Source organism: Salvelinus fontinalis, chromosome 38 (assembly GCF_029448725.1).
Source record: "Salvelinus fontinalis isolate EN_2023a chromosome 38, ASM2944872v1, whole genome shotgun sequence".
Lineage (NCBI taxonomy): Eukaryota > Metazoa > Chordata > Actinopteri > Salmoniformes > Salmonidae > Salvelinus > Salvelinus fontinalis.
In genome coordinates, this window is record NC_074702.1 from 11,437,966 (window position 1) to 11,459,590 (window position 21,625).

The 21,625-nt window shown below is 42.1% G+C and overlaps 2 protein-coding genes across 2 annotated transcripts; both read left to right on the forward strand.

Moving 5' to 3' along the window:
* The first annotated feature begins 1,223 nt into the window (after positions 1–1,223).
* LOC129837777 (apolipoprotein Eb-like) lies at positions 1,224–5,059 on the forward strand. The gene is made up of 5 exons (XM_055904221.1): positions 1,224–1,263; positions 1,958–2,023; positions 2,894–3,047; positions 3,464–3,751; positions 3,856–5,059. Exons 2-5 carry the CDS (start codon positions 1,981–1,983, stop codon positions 4,196–4,198), a joined length of 828 nt encoding a protein of 275 aa, XP_055760196.1. The 5' UTR covers positions 1,224–1,263; positions 1,958–1,980; the 3' UTR covers positions 4,199–5,059.
* Positions 5,060–11,159: 6,100 nt separating this feature from the next.
* LOC129837780 (apolipoprotein C-I-like) lies at positions 11,160–13,299 on the forward strand. The gene is made up of 4 exons (XM_055904224.1): positions 11,160–11,265; positions 11,947–12,013; positions 12,714–12,855; positions 12,980–13,299. Exons 2-4 carry the CDS (start codon positions 11,959–11,961, stop codon positions 13,044–13,046), a joined length of 264 nt encoding a protein of 87 aa, XP_055760199.1. The 5' UTR covers positions 11,160–11,265; positions 11,947–11,958; the 3' UTR covers positions 13,047–13,299.
* The last annotated feature ends 8,326 nt before the right edge of the window (positions 13,300–21,625 follow it).

The window sequence follows — 21,625 nt, forward strand, 5'->3', positions numbered from 1 at the left end:
TAAACACTATTATTGCACGCTGAGTGAGCCATGCAACTTATGTGACTTGTTAAGCACATTTCTACTCCTGAACTTATTTAGGCTTTCCCATAAAAAAAAGGGGTTGAATACTTACTGACTCAAGACATTTCAGTTTTAATTTTTTATTAATTTGTACACATTTTGAAAAACATTATTCCACTTTTACATTATGGGGTATTGAGTGCATGCCAATGACCAAAAAACATTTTATACATTTTATATTCAAGCTGTAACACAACAAAATGTGGAAAGGGGTGTGAATACTTTCTGAAGGCACTGTAAATGACTGATCCTAGTTGGATTGTAAATAGTGGATGGTATTATTCATGTAATTCTGGTAGAAGATCCCCGCTGGGGTGGCAGGTAGCCTAGTGGTTAGAGCATTGGGCCAGTAACCAAATAGTTTCTGGATCGATTCTCTGAGCTGACAAGGTAAACATCTGTTGTTCTGCCCCTGAACAACAAGGCAGTTACCACACTGTTCCCCAGGTAGGCTGCCATTGTAAATACAAATTTGTTCTTAACTGACTTGTCTAGTTAAATAAAATAAATTAAGATGTTCCATGGGTCATGGGTTCAATTTCATTAATGTAGACTACTTACCCAGTCTGGTCATTATGGAGACAGTGCCTTTCAAATGAATTTGACTGGTGACCATCATGGATTCAAATAGCCCAATGTAAACGAATGAAGACTGATGCTGAGTGGAGGGGGTAATCAGTTGAAATAAACTGATTGAAGACCATTGGAGCTGCCTGACAAGGATAGCCTATTTACAGATTCCTGGCGCCAGCAGTAGATTATAATTGGCCAAATAATTGTTCTCTGAGACATTTAACATTTAATTATATTGCCAAAACGGATTACATAAAATACACGTGAAAAAGCCAAAGACCAAGAAGGAAATGTATAAATAAACTGAATGAGCCACAATCACATCTAAGAGTTCTTCAAACGAGTTTCTTTGTTTCAAATAGCCTACAGGTTTTTTCATAAAGCACAGACTATTTTCGTTGACGTACATCATAAACTATATATTGCACAATCACCATACAGCCAGCAACAACGCTAAGAGATGATAACTTCGAACGCGGAGTGGCACATCGTGTGGAACCAACCACGAGCCGAGCCGCACATCCTCACATGCGCGCGCTCTCCAGCTACAGGCGCGCGGCCGTCCCAGGACAGTATAAAAATCCCGGGGAACTCTCCCAAGAGCACGGAAAGAACTGGATTTCTTAGGTGAGTGAGGAGTGGGGACATCTAATGGGCACCATATAGTCTACAAACGCGCTTGAGTCATGAGTGAAATAGCTAGTTTTAGTAGAAATATAAAGCATCTCTTAAAGTAGGCTAGATTTGATACCGAGATAGAGACTACTTATAAATTATTGCATTAAGGTTAGGCTACTGTACATTTAACATTTAAGTCATTTAGCAGACGCTCTTATCCAGAGCGACTTACAAATTGGTGCATTCACCTAATGACATCCAGTGGAACAGCCACTTTACAATACACATTGGCATTGAAAAGCAAGTAATTCATCTTCTGACTGTAGTGTGCAGATTAACCAGACTAAATGTATGGTAAAACTGTTAAAAATAGATTATTTGTAGGGGAAACTACAATACCTTATTAGTTTATAGCATAATGACTAGATGTAAAGTTTAATCTGAAACGTTTAATTGCATAGAACTAGTTTAGTTTTTAATCTAAAATAGCTCAGTGAGTACAGTTATGGACATTTAGCGTCCATGAAAGGTTATTTTTCCTATTTGTTTTATTGGCTCAGAGTAGTATTCTACTTTATTTAAAAAAATATTCTGCCAATTATTCCAATGTATTACCATTGTATCTTTGTATATTATTGTATTTATTTTCTATAGCTTTGATAGACAACCACTGTCTGACATGGGTCTATGTCTGTTTTCATAGGTGTATCTGTCTGTCAATCAATCATGAAGGCTGTGGCAATAATCCTTGCTCTGGCAGTCATCTCTGGTAAACCTGGGTTTACACTGTTCCCTTTTGACATTGTTATCAATTTATACAGTGCCTTGCAAAAGTATTCATACCCCTAGAATTTCTTCACATTTTATTGTGTTAGAAAGTGGGATTAAAATGGATTTAATTGTAATTCATTACAATTAACGACTATATTTTTGTTGTAAATGGTTTATTATTATTATTTGACTTTTTCTTCTACTTTGACATTACAGCGTATTTTGAGTAGATTGCTGACACAAAAAAATGACAATGAAATACATTTTAATGCCACGTTGTAACACAATAAAATGTGAAGAAATCCAGTGCAAGGCACTGTATATACAGTATATATATTTAGTATTAGTCAACTGTATATACAGTATATATATTTAGTATTAGTCAACTGTATATACAGTATATATATTTAGTATTAGTCAACGGTATATACAGTATATATATTTAGTATTAGTCAACTGTATATACAGTATATATATTTAGTATTAGTCAACTGTATATACAGTATATATATTTAGTATTAGTCAACTCTATATACAGTATATATATTTAGTATTAGTCAACTGTATATACAGTATATATATTTAGTATTAGTCAACTGTATATACAGTATATACATTTAGTATTAGTCAACTGTATATACAGTATATATATTTAGTATTAGTCAACTGTATGTGCATGAATGCATTTACTGACTCCTTGCTGGAATCAGTCTTTTAGGATATACTCTTACAATACTGTAACACTTGTATAATTAGGCTTCATACTGTACCAAGGCTCCACACTCTCTCATTACCAGACTGGATTTAACCCCCCTGATGGTGTATATTATGGAAACCTCACATCAGAGCTCTCTGTGTCCCCCTGCAGGCTGCCATGCCCGCGCTGTGCGCCAGGAAGAGGCCCTCCAGAACCACTGGGAGGAGAACGTTGAGCGCTTCTGGACCTACGTGTCTGAGATCAACAGCAGAGCCAACGGACTGGTGGAGAACCTCAAGGCCTCCCAGCTCAGCAGAGAACTTGAGTGAGTGGCACATTGTGACACTATTTTATTCTGAAGTGATATAGGCTCATACACTTTGCTTCATCGCTCTCCATTATCACCTTGTGCTGTGTGACTGTCCCTGACCATGCCTCCCTAATTTCCCCTCTCTCCCCCGTCCTCCCCCTGTGTCCCTGACCATGCCTCCCCTCTCTCCCCTGTCCTCCCCCTGTACCCTGTGTCCCCCTATGTCCCTGACCATACGCCCCCTCCTTCTCCTCTCTCCCCCATCCTCCCCCCTGTACCCCTGTGTCTCCCGAATTTCCCAGATGATGCCTCCCCTCTTTCCCCTCTCTCCTCCGTCCTCCCCCCTGTACCCCTTTGTCCCCTTACATCACTGGCCATGTCTCCCTCTACCCACTTTATGACCATCTCTGACCATGCCTCCCTCTCCGCAGCACCCTGATCACTGACACCATGGCCGAGCTGACCGTGTACAGGGAGGACATCCAGACCAAGTTGGGGCCCTATGCCCAAGACACAGCCGCCCTGCTGGGCCAGGACCTGCAGCTTCTGACCACCAAGCTCCAGACCGACATGGTTGACGCCAAGGAGCGCAGCACACAGTACCTGGGAGAGCTCAAGACTATGATGGAGCAGAATGCTGATGATGTCCACAACCGTGCCAACACCTACACCCGCAAACTGAAGAAACGCCTTAACAAGGACACCGAGGAGATCCGCAAGTGAGTATAGATGGCAACAGCTAATGTACTGTAACAGCTTGATTTCCAACATAGAATAATATGTCTTCCAAGTGATGCTAACCCCCTCTGCCTCTCCCACCCAGCACCGTGGCCACCTACCTGGGAGAAATCCAGTCCCGTACCTCCCAGAACATGGATCTCGTGAAGGAGCGTGTGGAGCCCTTCGTGAGTCAGGCCCACGACACCGCCGCCAAGAGGCTGGGCAGCTTCACTGACCTTCTGAAGAACCAGGCCCAGGACCTGAGCCAGCAGGTCTCCACCCAGGCCGAAGGCATGCGCGAGCAGCTGGAGGCCACCGCCGAGGACCTGCGCATCACCCTGGAGGGCAAGATCGATGAGCTCAGCAACCTGATCGCCCCCTACGCCGCCAAGATCCGTGAGCAGCTCCAGACCGCCATGGACAAGGTCAAGGAGACCGCTGTATAAATGGACCCAGGGGAGGGAGGGGTTTGGAGGACCGGTGTCCCGCCACTGCACCCCTGTTTAAGTAGGGGTGGGGGTTGTGAAGCACTGTGCCACCATTCACCTAGCTACCACAGAGAGGAGGAGGGAGTTAAGTGTTACTGATGCTGTTTTCACTGTGTTGGCACTGTGTGTTTTGGTTGAGGGGGGTTGATAGAGAGAGAGGGGTGAGGATGACAGAGCTTTGAAGGGGTCTTGAGCAGACAAACACAGTCCTTTATGTCTGTTCAGGCCTGTTCAAACACACAAGAGGCCATTGTTTTTAACCTGCTTCGCTTGTCTTCCTCGTTATAAGTGCTCTAGATGTCTCCTCCAAATTGTTCTACTATCAGGTTTCTAAGGCTGCTATATGGGATGCAAGGGGGGTTGAAACAGTATCTAACAATCGTGAGCCAAATTGTCTCTGGCCCATTCCAGCGCTGTCCCTGTCCTTCATTTCAATAACTGCACTGAACTAAGACTGGGCTTATCTCCAGCACTAGCATCAGTCTGTCCAGAACCAAAGGAGCAGAACCACTCCATGCCTTGCTTGTCTATGATGCTGTATCTACACCTGCTCTGTAGGCTCTGTATTTGTTGTGATTCATATAGAAGTGTATTTACTATGACTGTGATATGACGCGAATATGACAATGAAACTAAAAGGCATACTTCACGGGGTCCATATACTACCTGTCTGTATTATTTCAGTTTGGCCAGAGTGTCTCTTCCACTTCACAATGTAACACGCCCTGCTGCTCACCATAGCACACTGTTTGTCTGGCTGTCTGGCTGACTGCAGTGTGCTACCCAGCGCTGCAGAAATAAAATATGCTTGTTGCTCAATTGTCAGTGTGTAACGGTTGTTCTCCTCCTCTTCGTCCGAAGAGGAGGAGTAGGGATTGGACCAAAGCGCAGCGTTGTGATATGACATAATGATATTTATTAAAGTAAAGACGAAACACGAAAATACTTCAACAAACTACAAAACAAATAAACGAACGTAGACAGACCTGAACTATAGAACTTACATATACACGAAGAACGCATGAACAGGTACAGACTACACAAACGAACGAACAAACGAAACAGTCCCGTGTGGTGCACAAACACGGAAGACAATCACCCACAAACAAACAGTGAGAACAGCCTACCTTAATATGGTTCTCAATCAGAGGAAACGTCAAACACCTGCCTCTAATTGAGAACCATATCAGGCAACACATTAAACCCAACATAGAAACACAATACATAGAATGCCCACCCCAACTAACGCCCTGACCAACTAAACACATACAAAAACAAGAGAAAACCGGTCAGGAACGTGACACAGTGTGTTCTTTTCTTGTCAAACATTTATCAACTTTTTTCAACTTTGACATTTCTTTATTTTTAGTTACAATGACAAATGAGGTAGTTAATATAGCTGAATAGATGGATCTTCATCTTACAATCTATGGTTGATGAACACACAAAACAAATCATTTATAAATTCCCTCTATCATGCACCATGTTCTGATAACAATGATAAGCTGAACCAGGTTAGTTACAGCTTGGGTTGGGGAGAAACCACAAACAATGTAAGTTGAATTGAGATCGTTAGGTTATAATGTCACGTAACATCACATCTGGAGGCTCCAGAAATAGGTTGGAAAGAATGTCCTCGTCATGTCATGCTCTATCTTCTTTTCTATCATCTTTTCCCACCTCCAGATCCCATGTCTTTAACCCCGAAACACCAACCCTAAACCCCCTGTAGACAGTTCTCTACTACCTGTACACTCATAAACACACACATGTTCCTTATAATACACTTTCTTCAGGCTGTTGTTACATATGTTTATAGGGATATGTCTGACGATTTTCAGTAAGGCCTTCTTTCAGGGTACCTATCCTTCTCCCTAACCCACATCCCCCTTTCACCTTTTCTTTTAGGACCCTCCCCCACCACCCATACACCCTTCTCCACACACACTGTCAATTCATCTCCTAATCTGTACAGATGGTGCTTGATTGACCAAACGCTAAAGGGCCTTTCCGCCCCCTCCTGACCTGCAGGTCTTTCTTTCTCTTTTGTCCCCTTTCCTCCCTCCTTCCGTAACCTCCCTCCCTCTCTCCCTGCTTCCCCGGTCCTGGCTTGTCTGGATCTGCTCTCACATTCCTTTCTCCTTATCCCAGCAGGTTTCGTGAACCATGTTTGTGTTTTCATCTACTACAGTTAAAGTCAGAAGTTTACATACACCAAAGCCAAATACATTTAAACTCAGTTTTTCACAATTCCTGACATTTAATCCTAGTAAAAATTCCCTGTCTTAGGTCAGTTAGGATCACCACTTTATTTTAGTAATGTGAAATGTTAGAATAATAGTAGAGAGAATGATTTATTTCAGCTTTCAGTTCTTTCATCACATTCCCAGTGGGTCAGAAGTTTACATACACTCAATTAGTATTTGGTAGCATTGCCTTTAAATTGTTTAACTTGGGTCAAACATTTCGGGTAGCGTTCTACAAGCCTCCCACAATAAGTTGGGTGAATTTTGGCCCAATCCTCCTGACAGAGCTGGTGTTACTGAGTCAGGTTTGTAGGCCTCCTTGCTCGCACAAGCTTTTTCAGTTCTGCCCACAAATGTTCTATAGGATTGAAGTCAGGGCATTGTGAAGGACACTCTAATACCTTCACTTTATTGTCCTTAAGCCATTTTGCCACAACTTTGGAAGTATGCTTGGGGTCATTGTCCATTTGGAAGACTCATTTGCAACCAAGCTTTAACTTCTTGACTGATGTCTTGAGATGTTGCTTCAATATATCCACATAATTTCCCTTCCTTATGATTCCATCTATTTTGTGAAGTGCACCAGTCCCTCCTGCAACAAAGCACCCCCACAACATGATGCTGCCACCCCCGTGCTTCACGGTGTTCTTTGGCTTGCAAGCCTCCCCCTTTTCCCTCCAAACATAACGATGGTCATTATGGCCAAACAGTTCTATTTTTGTTTCATCAGACCAGAGGACATTTCTCCAAAAAGTACCATATTTGTTCCCATGTGCAGTTGCAAACCGTGGTCTTGTTTTTTTCATGGCGGTTTTGGGGCAGGGGCTTCTTCCTGGATGAGCGGCCTTTCAGGTTATCTCGATATAGGACTCGTTGTACTGTGGATATAGATACTTTTGTACCTGTTTCCTCCAGCATATTCACAAGGTCCTTTGCTGTTGTTCTGGGATTGATTTGCACTTTTCGCACCAAAGTACGTTCATCTCTAAGAGACAGAACACGTCTCCTTCCTGAGCGGTATAATGACTGCGTGGTCCCATGGTGTTTATACATGCGTATTATTGTTTGTACAGATGAACGTGGTACCTTCAGGCGTTTGGAAATTGCTCCCAAGGATGAACCAGACTTGTGGAGGTCTACAATTGTTTTGCCTAGGTCTTGGCTGATTTATTTTGTTTTTCCCATGATGTCAAGCAAAGAGGCACTGAGTTTGAAGGTAGGCCTTGAAATACATCCACAGGTACACCTCGGATTAACTCAAATGATGTCAATTAGCCTATCAGAAGCTTCTAAAGCCATGACATAATTTTCTGGAATTTTCCAAGCTGTTTAAAGGCACAGTCAACTTAGTGTATGTAAACTTCTGACCCACTGGAATTGTGATACAGTGAATTATAAGTGAAATAATCTGTCTGTAAACAATTTTCGGAAAAATGACTTGTGTCATGCACAACGTAGATGTCCTAACCGACTTGCCAAAACTATAGTTTGTTCACAAGAAATTTGTGGAGTGGTTGAAAAACGAGTTTTAATGACTCCAACCTAAGTGTATGTAAACTTCTGACTTCAACTGTATGTTTATAGATATTCCACCCTTCTCTCCCATATAAGATACACAGACGTGCACGAAGGTACACACACACACAGGTACATAGGTACACAAATGCTATGATAATTGCTTTTGATGGATCTATAGTTAGTTTTTAATTTTTGCAATTTGACTTGTAATATCGCTGACCTTGCTGCTATCTTGGACCCAGTCTGTGTTGCAAAATAGATTTTATCTAAGAGATTTTAGGTTTATACCTGGATAAATCCTGTTTAAAAGAACATGTAAACACCAGAAACACACAGTAATAGTAAGGTATTCTGTCAGAGCAAACAAAGCATGGAGTTTTTTGAGTGTAGTTAATTGACAGAACATGTGCGTCACAAAGTTTGCCTCCGAAGCGTAGGATAGAGGCCAGCAAGTATACATTTAGGCTGGAAGCCAGGCAGTGAAGGCCACCACTTATCCCTCCTCTCTGCTCCACCAATCCCCTACTGCAAAAAGCACTTACACCTACAATACTTTAGTATTGTTGTTAATGGTAGTTTTAATAAACTAAACAAAGTTTATTCTCACTGCATACAATAGCACTATGGGCATCTTTATTTTTGAAGTTGAAGCACCGTTTCGTGATCAAGTCTATAAGTATGAACACAAGCACCTTAAAATGTGCTCACACATCCTTTTTTAACCAGGAAGAAAACGGTAGAAAAAATACTCCATGCAAGCAATAACTGTGTCTAGTAAACCACCTCTACTCAACCCTAAGCATAAAAAGTAGCATACCATTTCAAGTGTGTGACCTTGTATTCAATTAGAAGACAAGAAGAGCAACAATGACTACAATGACCTCTCCCCTAAATCAGGTCACACTCCTAATAACAACCTCTGTGTTGAAGTGCATTGCATGCAACATCATTGAAGGTGAGTGAGTAAGTTATTGAGTCACAGTTTGTTTCTGTTCCTCCTTTACTGGAAGGCCGTGTTTGGGTGAAGTGTCCTACACTATAGTAAACCCTGTATGTATTTGCAACGGTCTGGCCAAGGAGAAAACAGGAAAACCACAAGCATTCTGCCAGTCAGCACTTCTTCTCACATACTATACTGCAGCTCCTGGGACTCTCTGGCTCCGGCTGAAGCAACAAAGGGCTCCAGCTAGCAGGTGTTGGCATAGCAAAACAGACAGTAACCCCCGACAACCCCCCCACAGAGATTTTACCTCTTACTACCCTTCCTCCGCCCTCTTCCCCCATCTTGGTGCTGGAACACAAACCATTCACCACAGGAGCCCTTTGGCAAAAGAAGGGGGGAAAAACAGTCTTTTATCAGGCGGCTTGTTATTGCAATTCATGAGCGAGTGAGACATGCACGTTCACGCCTCATGCAGCACACAAAGACTCACACACTCTGCCACAGGTGAGGAATGGGTACTGTGTGATTAAGAGGTGCAAGACAATGGTCATCTGTGCATCATAATAGGGTTTCATATGGCTAAAGCCATCAGCACCAAATGGGCACCCTGCCGTGGGCAGCAAGGGGCTGGGTGTAAAGAGGGAAGTGCTGCAATGAGGAAAACATACCCCTCCAGCACTAATGAGAGGTTACTATAGTTCAACAAACTGTAGTCCACTACCCCTGTATGCTCCAACACAGAGAATGACCTTCTAGACTTACTTCCCTATTTTAAGAATAGTCCAAATAAAGACATAAGACTCTCGAGTCAAATAACTACAAATCTGGTGTTTTCAGAGTTGTGTCCATGTGATTATTTACACTAAACCCCTGTACCACACCAAACATGACACATACACACACACACACACGCACGCACACACACACACACACACACACACACACACACACACACACACACACACACACACACACACACACACACACACACACACACACACACACACACACACACACACACACACACACACACACACACACACACACACACACACACACACACACACACACACACACACACACACACACACACACACACACACACACACACACACACACACACACACACACACACACACACACACACAGACAGACACTGACACCCACAAAAAAAGAAGAAGGTGACATACACTTTGCCAGACTTTGTAGTTCTTGGACGTGGAGTTACGTCCGGGCTATTCTAGTACAGTAGAGGTTTGTTGAGCCCAGCTTCTCTCTGTTGGAGACAGCACAGAGGAGCACTAATATAATGGACTTCTATCAGATCTACATAACAGTGGACAAATATGATGCTGTGGATGCTGTATCACATGATAACACCGATAACACAGATCTGTGTGAGGTCAGTGAAGGGCAATGAGACTGAAAGTAGATCAGAGGGGAAGAAGCGCACATGTTATAGGCCTAATTTATATATTATGAAATTGATATGTGTCAATAAGGATTCCGTCACATAGCTTTCATTTATTCAGAGAAGTCAGAACAGAGATGACTTCAGGGAAGGGAGGAGGGAAGGATGGAATGGGGCCCAAATACTTGCCTTGTCAAAAAGACTAAGGGCTGGATTCAATCCGTATCGCCAGAAGATCTGCATTAAAATGCAAAGGTCATTGAAAGCAGTCAACGCAACGGTGGGAACACAGCCTTTAATTATCGGTCACAGATCTTCAGTGTTATGGATTGAATAGAGCCCTAAATGGTCTGGTGGACTCAGAGACAGATCTGCACTGAGCACCAGAGTCAATGCAGTGCTGTTTAGTGATGCCACTGCAGAACTGTATCAATATCTTACCTAGTATAAGTATCTTGTGACCTAGTTTAATGGTCATAGTCCACTTTAGGTCTGTATCTCTGTGCACTCACAGTCTGATGATTTGCAATGGATATTTTATGACAAATTAATATCACATTATAAAACCTAAGGCAGGTTGAGAACCCCCCCCAGATCAGACTGTGAATTACAGATACAGTCAAATAAATACATTCCCACAAAATCTGATTAAATAAGTGTGGTTTGAAACAAGGCAGGACAAGGACCATACCTCAGCTGGGCTCTCCAAAAAAGGGAGACGGGGGAGTGTTGGTTAATCTGGAGGAGAAGGTGGCCACTCTTGGTGTGCTCTTCATTGGGCGATGCGGGGACACCATAGGTCAGAAGTGGTGACTACTGATTACGTCAGCGTCCTGGGATATATAGAGGGACTCCGTCAGTCTGTCAGACACACTCTGGTTATTTTCTCTCTGAGACGGGAAAACAGGTAAGATTAACCTACTTTTCACTGGCATTTCTAGAGACTTCCTTTCATTGTTATTACTTCAAATATCTATCTTTGCATGTGTTTGCTCTTATCCGAGCAAACACATAGGCCGGTATATCTGCGACTTTTGTTCATCAGTTTATTTACTAAAAATAAATGCACGAGAATGTTGCCAATGCAGTTGTTTATTTTATACCCCAAACTTTCCATAAATCTATACCAGTCTCTCAAAATCTGTTTGCGGTATTTTGGCGACATCTAGGTGTAATTTATACAGCGGGAAAGACATCCAGCCTACCTTCTGTTTCTGAGCGCCATCCAATGCTCAGGACAGATATTGATATAATACATTTTTATGTTAGTCTACTAATTTAATCAAATGCAGGTCAAGTTTAATCTAAAATGTAAGTTTTTTTTTCTTGCTAATGTAAAGCCACCAATCGAAGATGTGTGATGGCTAGATAACGCAAAGGGAGCTGTCCACTGTGCTGACCGCACGGGAGCGCTCTTTCACTAGCCACATGTGCAGCTGAACGGTTTCAGCTATAACACATAACAGCTTTTGATCATGTTCACTTGTTTAGCACAACTCCTGATGAAGTCCTGACAGCACAACGCTTCGATTGATGGAGGATATTAAAGGCAGGGTGTTTTGTTACTAAATTTGTCCTTCGCTTGCAGCCAACAGTCAAGATGAAACTGTCCATTGCCATTGCCGTGTTGATGCTTGTGTTCGCCGCACACACAGGTATGAAGCCGTACCCATTTAGGCATCCATTACACTCTAACTCTATCTAGTCATTAACATTGCTCCTTCACCTCCTTCAATACTGGCGTCAATACTAATGCATTATCACTGGTGATACGTGTGTGATGTTTCTCTATCACACAAACACATGCACATGTACATGCATATACACACTAACACAGCCTCACACACAAATACACTTGATAACAGCCGATACAAATCCATTACAACTATATGCCTAAGTCTGACCTCAAATACACAATACAAATGTATTATTATGAACACACGTGTACCATCACTCTCTCTCTCTCTCTCTCTCTCTCTCTCTCTCTCTCTCTCTCTCTCTCTCTCTCTCTCTCTCTCTCTCTCTCTCTCTCTCTCTCTCTCTCTCTCTCTCTCTCTCTCTCTCTCTCTCTCTCTCTCTCTCTCTCTCTCTCTCTCTCTCTCTCTCTCTATCACTCTCTCTCTATCACTCTCTCTCTCTCTCTCTATCACTCTCTCTCTCTATCACTCTCTATCACTCTCTCTCTCTATCACTCTCTCTCTCTCTCTCTATCACTCTCTCTCCACCTTTCTATCTTCATGATGAAGCCCTCTGTCTCCCCATTTTCCTGACTATTTCCAGTTCTCTGTTCATAGTTCTAACACTCTCCCCTTCTGTTCATAGTTCTAACCCTGCCTCCATTCTCTCTCTCTACAGAGGCTCAGGAGGCTGAGAAGACCATTGAGGAGCATTTCGCCACCTTCGGCAATCAGATGAAGGAGCTAAGTGATGACCTGACCGTCAAGACCAAGGACATAGTTGAAAAGATTGGGGACAGCGAGTTCGTCACCAAAACCAGGTACACGCACGCACACACACCCCAAAACATAACCCAACATTAAATTCATTGGAGATCTACATTAGTACTCTGAAATAATTAAAGACTGAAATGACTCACTGTGTGTCTGTCTACCCGTCTCCAGGACCTGGTTCACTGAGCAGTTTGACAAGATGAAGGCCAAGATTGATGAGACCTTCCCCAAGCAGTAGTAAACCTGTACACCTCTGACCCTGCCTGTCTAAGAGCCCCCCCCCCCCCCCCACCACCAATACGCTGTTTGCTCTGTCTTGTCTGGTGACGCGGTTGCTGTGACGCTGACACTTGCGTTGTGCCGACAGACACCAAGGTTATATTCCCCCTCTGTGAAGAGGCCGACGTCATCTCTGTGTAATTGTTATGGCTTGCTTTAATAACCTGGAACACAATGAGCTGAACAATAAAGATACCTTTGTGATAAAACTATATTTGTGGGTTGTTATATTATGCATTTGATTTGCTACAGTAAGAAGTCAACCTGTTCATTTTTAAAGAGACCAATGAGTCCAGACAATGACAAGTTAGAAGTTATCCTGAACAATGAGTTTGATCGACATTGATTTTGATTTGACATGTGTCTCTTCAACTAATATATGAGGGGCACATCAATCAATCAATCAGATATATATATAAGCTCTAAGTACTATACAGAAACCCAGCCTAAAACCCCAAACAGCAAGCAATGCAGATGTAGAAGCACGGCTTCATAAGGATATAAATGATATGAAGACCTGTACACATAATACAGACAGTATGCATAACATGTATAAAAAACAGTGCAGAAAGACCAAACATTGACTTCGTCTCTGTTTATGATGCATTGTGGGATAGGTGTAGGATGTTAATGTGGTCAAAGTGAATGGTCAGCTGACCAGTATAACACAGGGGTTAAAAACACCATCATGGTGGCCAGATAAAGAATCTGCATTCTGACTGAAAGATACTATACTTAAAAGCAGTCTGCAACACATGTAATTTCACATTTTCCCCAGACACTTCTCTAACTGAGATTCAACAGTAAGACAAGTGTCTGTCAATGGCCCCTTTCTTCCATTCAACATGTTGGTTGTGTGCAGCCCTGAAAAGTATCTCTATGAACAATGTTCAATCTCTTGAAACTTCATGTTCCTGTGCTAAGATATGTTTACCCTAAAAAAAGATACAAACTTGTGTCACAATCACAAATGGACTCTGGATTGATGCTGTTATTGAGCTCTCCTTAACAATGAACACTCTGTAAAGCAATACAACAGACATACTTTGATGCTCTGGATATAATGTATCACTCTGGATATCCACACATCAATAGCTTTATTGAGAGATACTAACCTGGTCAAATAATTCTGCAGAATGAATTAATAGCAGAGAGTTTTCTATGAGAGATAGTGGTCTATCCATCTATTTCAATAGCAGACACCAAAGGGCAATTGGGAGCACTACACTTGCTGCTGGTCCTCCATTTCACAAGGCCCGTGCTAAAGTCACTGTTTATCCTGAGTTAATGATTACTATGCTGTCCCTGTTTACTGGGATCTGCTCCTGTGTTTGACCAGAGGTCAAGGGTCAGACGTAGGGGGGTTGGAGGGGTTCCAGGGGGCAAGAGGGCTGTGCACCCCACCAGGTAATACTCATATTTTCACCCTATTTCCTGGTGAAGTGTCATGACAGTAGGCAGCTTTAATCTGCTCTCTGTACCCTCTTCTCCCACAACAACCAACTACTGTGCTGTGTCTGTCGACAGGACCAGAGGTGAAGAGGCCAATGGACAAAGGGCATCTATGGAAAATCAATAGTGGGAAAACAAGATTTGTAAATGACATCCACAGTTGGTCAGGTATCAATGTATCATTCAGCATTGAGCCTGAAACTGATGTGTTGCAGAGAGAGAGAGAGAGAGAGAGAGAGAGAGAAGAGAGAGAGAGAGAGAGAAGAGAGAGAGAGAGAGAGAGAGAGAGAGAGAGAGAGAGAGAGAGAGAGAGAGAGAGAGAGAGAGAGAGAGAGAGAGAGAGAGAGAGAGAGAGAGAGAGAGAGCGAGAGAGCGAGAGAGAGAGAGAGAGAGAAAATATTAAGATTAATGTAACCTTTTGGAAAATGCAAGGATGAAAGTTTAACATGAGAGGCTTTTTTAAATGTGTTGCTAGGAGTTAGTGTTTATTTTGCGCAAAAATTGATACTGTAGCAGCTGACACAAGTAATTTATCTTATTTCAAGATATTTTGTGTTAACCGTTTTTTAGGTTAAAATAAGCAAAATGATCTTCCAATGACGCTAGATAATTTATCTGGGTAAAAAAAAAATATATATACTCTGCTCAAAAAAATAAAGGGAACACTTAAACAACACAATGTAACTCCAAGTCAATGACACTTCTGTGAAATCAAACTGTCCACTTAGGAAGCAACACTGATTGACAATAAATTTCACATGCTGTTGTGCAAATGGAATAGACAAAAGGTGGAAATTATAGGCAATTAGCAAGACACCCCCCAAAACAGGAATGATTCTGCAGGTGGTGACCACAGACCACTTCTCAGTTCCTATGCTTCCTGGCTGATGTTTTGGTCACTTTTGAATGCTGGCGGTGCTCTCACTCTAGTGGTAGCATGAGACGAAGTCTACAACCCACACAAGTGGCTCAGGCAGTGCAGTTCATCCAGGATGGCACATCAATGCAAACTGTGGCAAAAAGGTTTGCTGTGTCTGTCAGCGTAGTGTCCAGAGCATGCAGGCGCTACCAGGAGACAGGCCAGTACATCAGGAGACGTGGAGGAGGCCGTAGGAGGGCAACAACCCAGCAGCAGGACCGGTACCTCCGCCTTAGTGCAAGGAGGTGCACTGCCAGAGCCCTGCAAAATGACCTCCAGCAGGCCACAAATGTGCACTCACTGATCATCTAAGCCAATCCAATCAGTCCACCACTTCCCACCCAAAAACAGACCATCGGTCAGTGGTCACCAAAACAAGAACAACGTACACATGGAACCAAGAAAAAGCGCTTTGAGAAGTCCTCTAATTCAAATAAAGTGACTTGATTCCACTAAACAGATTGGACAATACTGAGAACAAACACTAAGGTAAAGTGCTCCCTAAAATGCTCTTTCAGTTACTTTGAATTGTGTAGTTTCTAGCTGTTTTTATACTGGAGGCCAGCTGTTATGAGTGATAATGTTGATTACAGAAATATATATACATATCAGTGATATATCATTTGAACGTATGATTCGTTTTGTTTGGGGTGATGAAAAATGTAATGTATTGTTTATTGAATCATTTCATCATATGTAATATCTCTTTTCTAAGTGAGATGTGTATTTTAACCAAATCTTCCCATTCTGTTTCTATGACAGATGCCAGGGAAACTGATGCTAGTTACTCTCCTCTTGCTCATTCAAGGTGTGGCTGTGCATTTCAACATTTTTTACTGTCTATCTAGACTATCCTCCATTGAACTGTTGACATGGACTGGTAGTAGTTCGAGTATGGTTTTCAACCTACTGTAACCTACTGTAACCTCTCTCCTCCATAGCATGTGTGTCCATGGTGGCCCAGACGCCAGCCCCAGGGGGCTCTGACTCTGAGGGGGTTCTGCAGCGGGCAACAGAGGCATACAGGTACAAACAGACACACAGTCACCATGGCCGCCCTTGCCGTTTTAAGGATAAAGGTAAAAGGCGTGCACTCAGTAGATGCTGCTTCCAACTGATTTATTATTGTGTGTGTGTGTCTTACAGGGCAGCCAAAGTTAAAGCCCAGAGAATAAGAGAGGTGGTGCAGGCCTTTGCTGGTGCGTACTACGAGGACCACATCAAACCAGTGGCTGATCCCTACATGGACTGGGCCTCAGCCTCCACCAGTTCCTTCTGGGACAGAGTCAAGGAGAAGATGGACCAGTACAGACCCATCTAATGGCACCTGAATCTAAGGCAGACGAACACCCACCCAGCTCACTGCCAGCACATATACTCATGCAAGGTGATACTAGGGCTGATTCTATGTTCATGTGAACTAAGGATTACAACTAGGACATTTGTGTTACAATGTTTCAGAACAGCGCGTGAACACTGTTGTATAATTTGGCCGGTGAACGAGGACACCCGTTTACTAGTGTTTCATTAACCTCAGCACAAGGGTGGTGATAGTTTTAAAACTGCCGTAGAGTGTATTAGTAATCAAATCATTATGGCTCACATATTGCATCTAAGTGAGTCAATTAACTATTGTGAATGACCAAAATGAATGAACACTAAAGAAAATAAATTGTACCATTACAGTGTTGTGCCTTTTCATAAACTTTCCCTTGACAAGGTCTACACTGCTAACATTCATTAATCTCTGAACTGAATGAAGTAGAAAGCTGAGAGAGACTGAGAATAGATTTTTACAGGGAATGACAAAGAGGGAGAGAAAGAAAGAGACAGAAAGAAAGAGACAGAAAGAAAGAGACAGAAAGAAAGAGACAGAAAGAAAGAGACAGACAGAAAGAGACAGACAGACAGACAGACAGACAGACAGACAGACAGACAGACAGAGACATCAGTGATGGGAGTGACATCTACAGACTGTGCTGAAATGGGAGAGTTATCTACAGACTGTGCTGAAATGGGAGTGACATCTACAGACTGTGCTGAAATGGGAGTGTTATCTAGGTGAGAGTTGACAGTTGAGATGCAAGGTTCAGCAGGTGTGTCTGGCTGGAGGGGAGATGTGTGTGACCTGCAGGACGTTTCTCTCAGCTCTCACTGTGTGACCTGCAGGACGTTTCTCTCAGCTCTCACTGTGTGGACTGCAGACATCGATCCTGGAACACAGTCAACACACTCAGGGCCCTGTTTCATTCAATCAAAACCATAGTCTGACTAACTGGGATACATGAAACACGTTCAAATAGACAGTGAGAATGGACCTTAGCGTGAATAAACCGTTGAGATACTTTTTGTTAGACACTGTGAAGAGTGTTTTTTTGTTGTTGAGTTTGTGAATTATGAATGTGTGCAAGAATACAGATTTCAATGAGTTACATAGAGGCAGTCAAACATACTGGTTTATGTTCCACACAAATGTTGACAAATCAATTATGGAAAACTTTCAGACACAGTTAAAATGCTTAACATGATCATTCATTCAAAAAAAATCTCTTTCATGCACTGATATGCAAACGTTTTTGAGGAGAATTTAGGCTTTCCTACATATGCAGAAGAGTGCATTGCAGCATAAATAGATTTCAGAAACGAATCCAAGTGATAATCTGGATGCATTGCGTCACCTGTCTCAAGTGCAATGGACTTTGTTTAGGCAAACGAGTGTGTGGATGTTTGTCCTATAGGTACAGTGGGTTCTGGTGTGTCTGGTGCGTGGGTGTGTGTGTGTGTGTGCGTGTGTGTGTGTGTCCGTGTAGGTGTTTGTGTGCGTGCGTGCCTGTGTGCATACTCATTAGATGACGTTTGTTTACACTCCTCCCTATATCATGGTGCCTACTTGTCCAGATTTCTTTACAGACAACTCAGCCACCAAAGGAGACTGTCATTTAATTCACTGGGATCTGTACACCCACTACAACAGGAGGTCATCTTTTTCTCTCTCTATTCTCAACTTTATAGATATATTATTTCAATGCTCTAGTATCTCTAAAAATATAAATGTATTAATGTATTAATTATTTATTTTCTCATGTATTTTAAGATGCAACTTCCTTTCGTATCAATTATAGTTTCATTGATGCCTGATCAGAAAGGTGTGATTTCTAGTCTATTAAATAGACAGGCATTGCATTTAACTTCATCTAAATAATGCATATAAATTCCTATTGTGTTTGTTTTTTTCTTTCAGAAATGAACGGAAAATTGGCATTAGCCTTAGTGCTTGCACTCCAAGGTAAGACCTAGAACCTGCAACACACAGGTACCTTCATGTGCGTGTAAAATGTGTTTACTGTTCTCAGATGATTCATTCATAGATTTTAGATGTGTATGATTTTTATTTTTTTTGCAAAAATGTTACATATCCATTATTTAGCTGGAATGGAAGGTTCGTATCCTGTATACTTGACTGTGATATGTGGTTGTCTCACCCAGTTAGCTTAAGATGGATAAGAGCATCTGCTAAATGACAAACATGTAAAATATAAAGGTTTTACATACAGATCTCAAATTACTGTGCTGAATACTTTTTGGTAAAAAAAAAAAAATACTGTATATTGATGTCACAAATGTATCATTTGTACAGTTCTTTACAAAACATGTAACTGATTGTCACATTTGACTGTGTAAAACCTAGCAGTAATACAACTTCTTTCTGTGTGAGAGGCGGATATATAACATGTTGCTAAAAACATGATTATTTGTCTCTGAAATGAAACCCTCGTGATATTTTAAACAAAGACATGGCTGTCATTGAACAACCCCAAGCCATGATTACATAGTGACAAAACACACCAATCTCTTCCATAATGTCTTTAAACAACAAAAGCAAATTTACCAACATTTATGAAAATGAATATATAGCGTTCATTCCAGCCGTTTATACAACAGAAGGTAATAGCTACCTTTGACCTGCAGCGGTGAACATGTCAGTGACAGTGAGAGAATATGTCAGCAACAGGAATCCATAGCACAGTTAGTTGTATGTTTATCTGAGAGGTGAAAGGCCTTGAACTGTGATGGACTTGTGGAGGTGATAGACCGACTACGTTGAGCAGTGACACTATGGGCATCAGACACTACTGCTACACAATCTGCAGGGGTAAGAGAGACCTCAGACGTCAGGTTGAAATGGCCTTGGATTATTTCAGCCGAGTTTACTCATCATGAGAGCGATCAAACCAAGTGACCGAACTATCTCCATTACACAGACACTAAATCAACCTTACTCACACACACTGCATGGTTGTGCGAAGCATTTTAGTATATTAGGGCTATTTTGTGGCTATAGTTAGTCCAGTGGTTTTAGATACTCTATAACAGCAGTCAATCAAGTTGAGCAAGTGCAATGAATTAATAAATACTATCTCTTCCCTGTCTCCCCTCCAGTCTCTTTGTGCCTGTGTCAAGTACCAGAGCCAGACAAGGAGCTGGTGGAAAAGTATGAGACCATGAAGTCTGTGTTCTACAAGAGGCTGATGAATGCCTACAGCAAGGTGCAGGCTGCTGTGGGGCCTATGACTGAGAGCCTGGGCCAGGGCCAGGGCCAGGCTGCCAAAGACTACATCGAGGAGCTGCAGGGCAACCCCAAATTCCTGAGCGCTGTCAAGATCGGAACGTGAGTGCCCCACCGCGACACAACCAAGTTAACTTGTCGCGTCAATCCAGACCCTGCACTGAGTCAGTCTGTCAGTCTGTCAGTCTGTCGATGTCCTGTTGTCCTGCTTGTTTTTCTGTCTATCCGTTTGTCTGATTTACTGTCAGTTCTTCTGTCAATCTGCCCATAACTTTGAAATAGGATTTCAAATGATTATAGGATCTTAGATATTGGCCCTTCATGCCTATCAACATGTTACCTAGATATTTTACCATTCTCTATTAACCAGTGGACACATCAGAACTTAAACTACCCTTTCAGGTATTTCAATTACATTTCAAAACAAATATTAAGGTCATCTTTATTTGAAAAAACAAATAGTTGGAAATACGCTTGGAAAGCATTTGAAAATACTTAAATACACTGGCTCAGATATGTTCCCATGCATTTAACCCAGGTTTTTGAAATGCTTTCAAATACAATTTGGAAGACTACTTGTTTTAGTTTTCTCAAATAACCATTCAAATACTCAAAGAAAAGCACTCAAATACACATGTATTTGAACCCAGGTCTGGGACACATATGATGGCTGTTAACCTACAACATCACTGACATCTCCTCCTGTCTCTGTGTGTGTGTTGTCCAGTGGTCTGGCCCAGGAAGCAGCACCCTTGGTGGACAAGGCCCGTATGGCCGGCCTGGGTCTGTACGGACACTATGTGCGCCCCCATGTCGGCACCTACCTGGACGAGGCCATCACCTCCATCAAGGTTTACCTCGACAAAGTCCTGCCTGCAGAGGATTGAGCCCTAGATAACCTCCGTCGCATCGGACCACCCCACACGCTTGTACCTTTCCACACAGGGCTTGGCTCTGCTTTAGCTGTGCTTCTGATACATGTATTAAATGCTAGAGGGGGGAAATACCTGAAGGTGATTGAGAAGAGAAATGCACAACGCAAAACGCATCCCCTCCCGTTTTCTATGTCAACACTTTCCTCGACATGACTATTCAAGGGAAACGAAAGTCAAAGCATGGTAGATAGGAAGATTGACATCTCGAAAGAGCTTTAACATTCATGCAACATTGTGCATGTATATAACTACGTGTCTGATACTCTAACAGGAGTTTGTGTGTGTGTGTGTGTGTTTGTGTTTAATAAAGATCTGAAAGTTGAAACTCTCGACTGATACTTGTGCATCATGTTTAATTAGGGTACGAAAAACATTTTTACTCATCCATATGAATAATAATATCATGAACCACATTTTTCTTTAAGTACCACAAGTGAGAAATGTTGATCAAGCTACTTAATTGTTTATTATTAAGACGTTATGGTAGCACTTCATTTTAGGGTAAAGAAATGACCAGTTATGTACTTATTATTAACATTATTCATTATTTAAGAGTTACATGGTAACATGGTAAACACACAATAATAACCTATAAAAACAGGTGTTTCTTGGAATTCATTAAAGCAAAGCACCATTTGGTACCAAGTGATTAAAGCTGTAGCCCG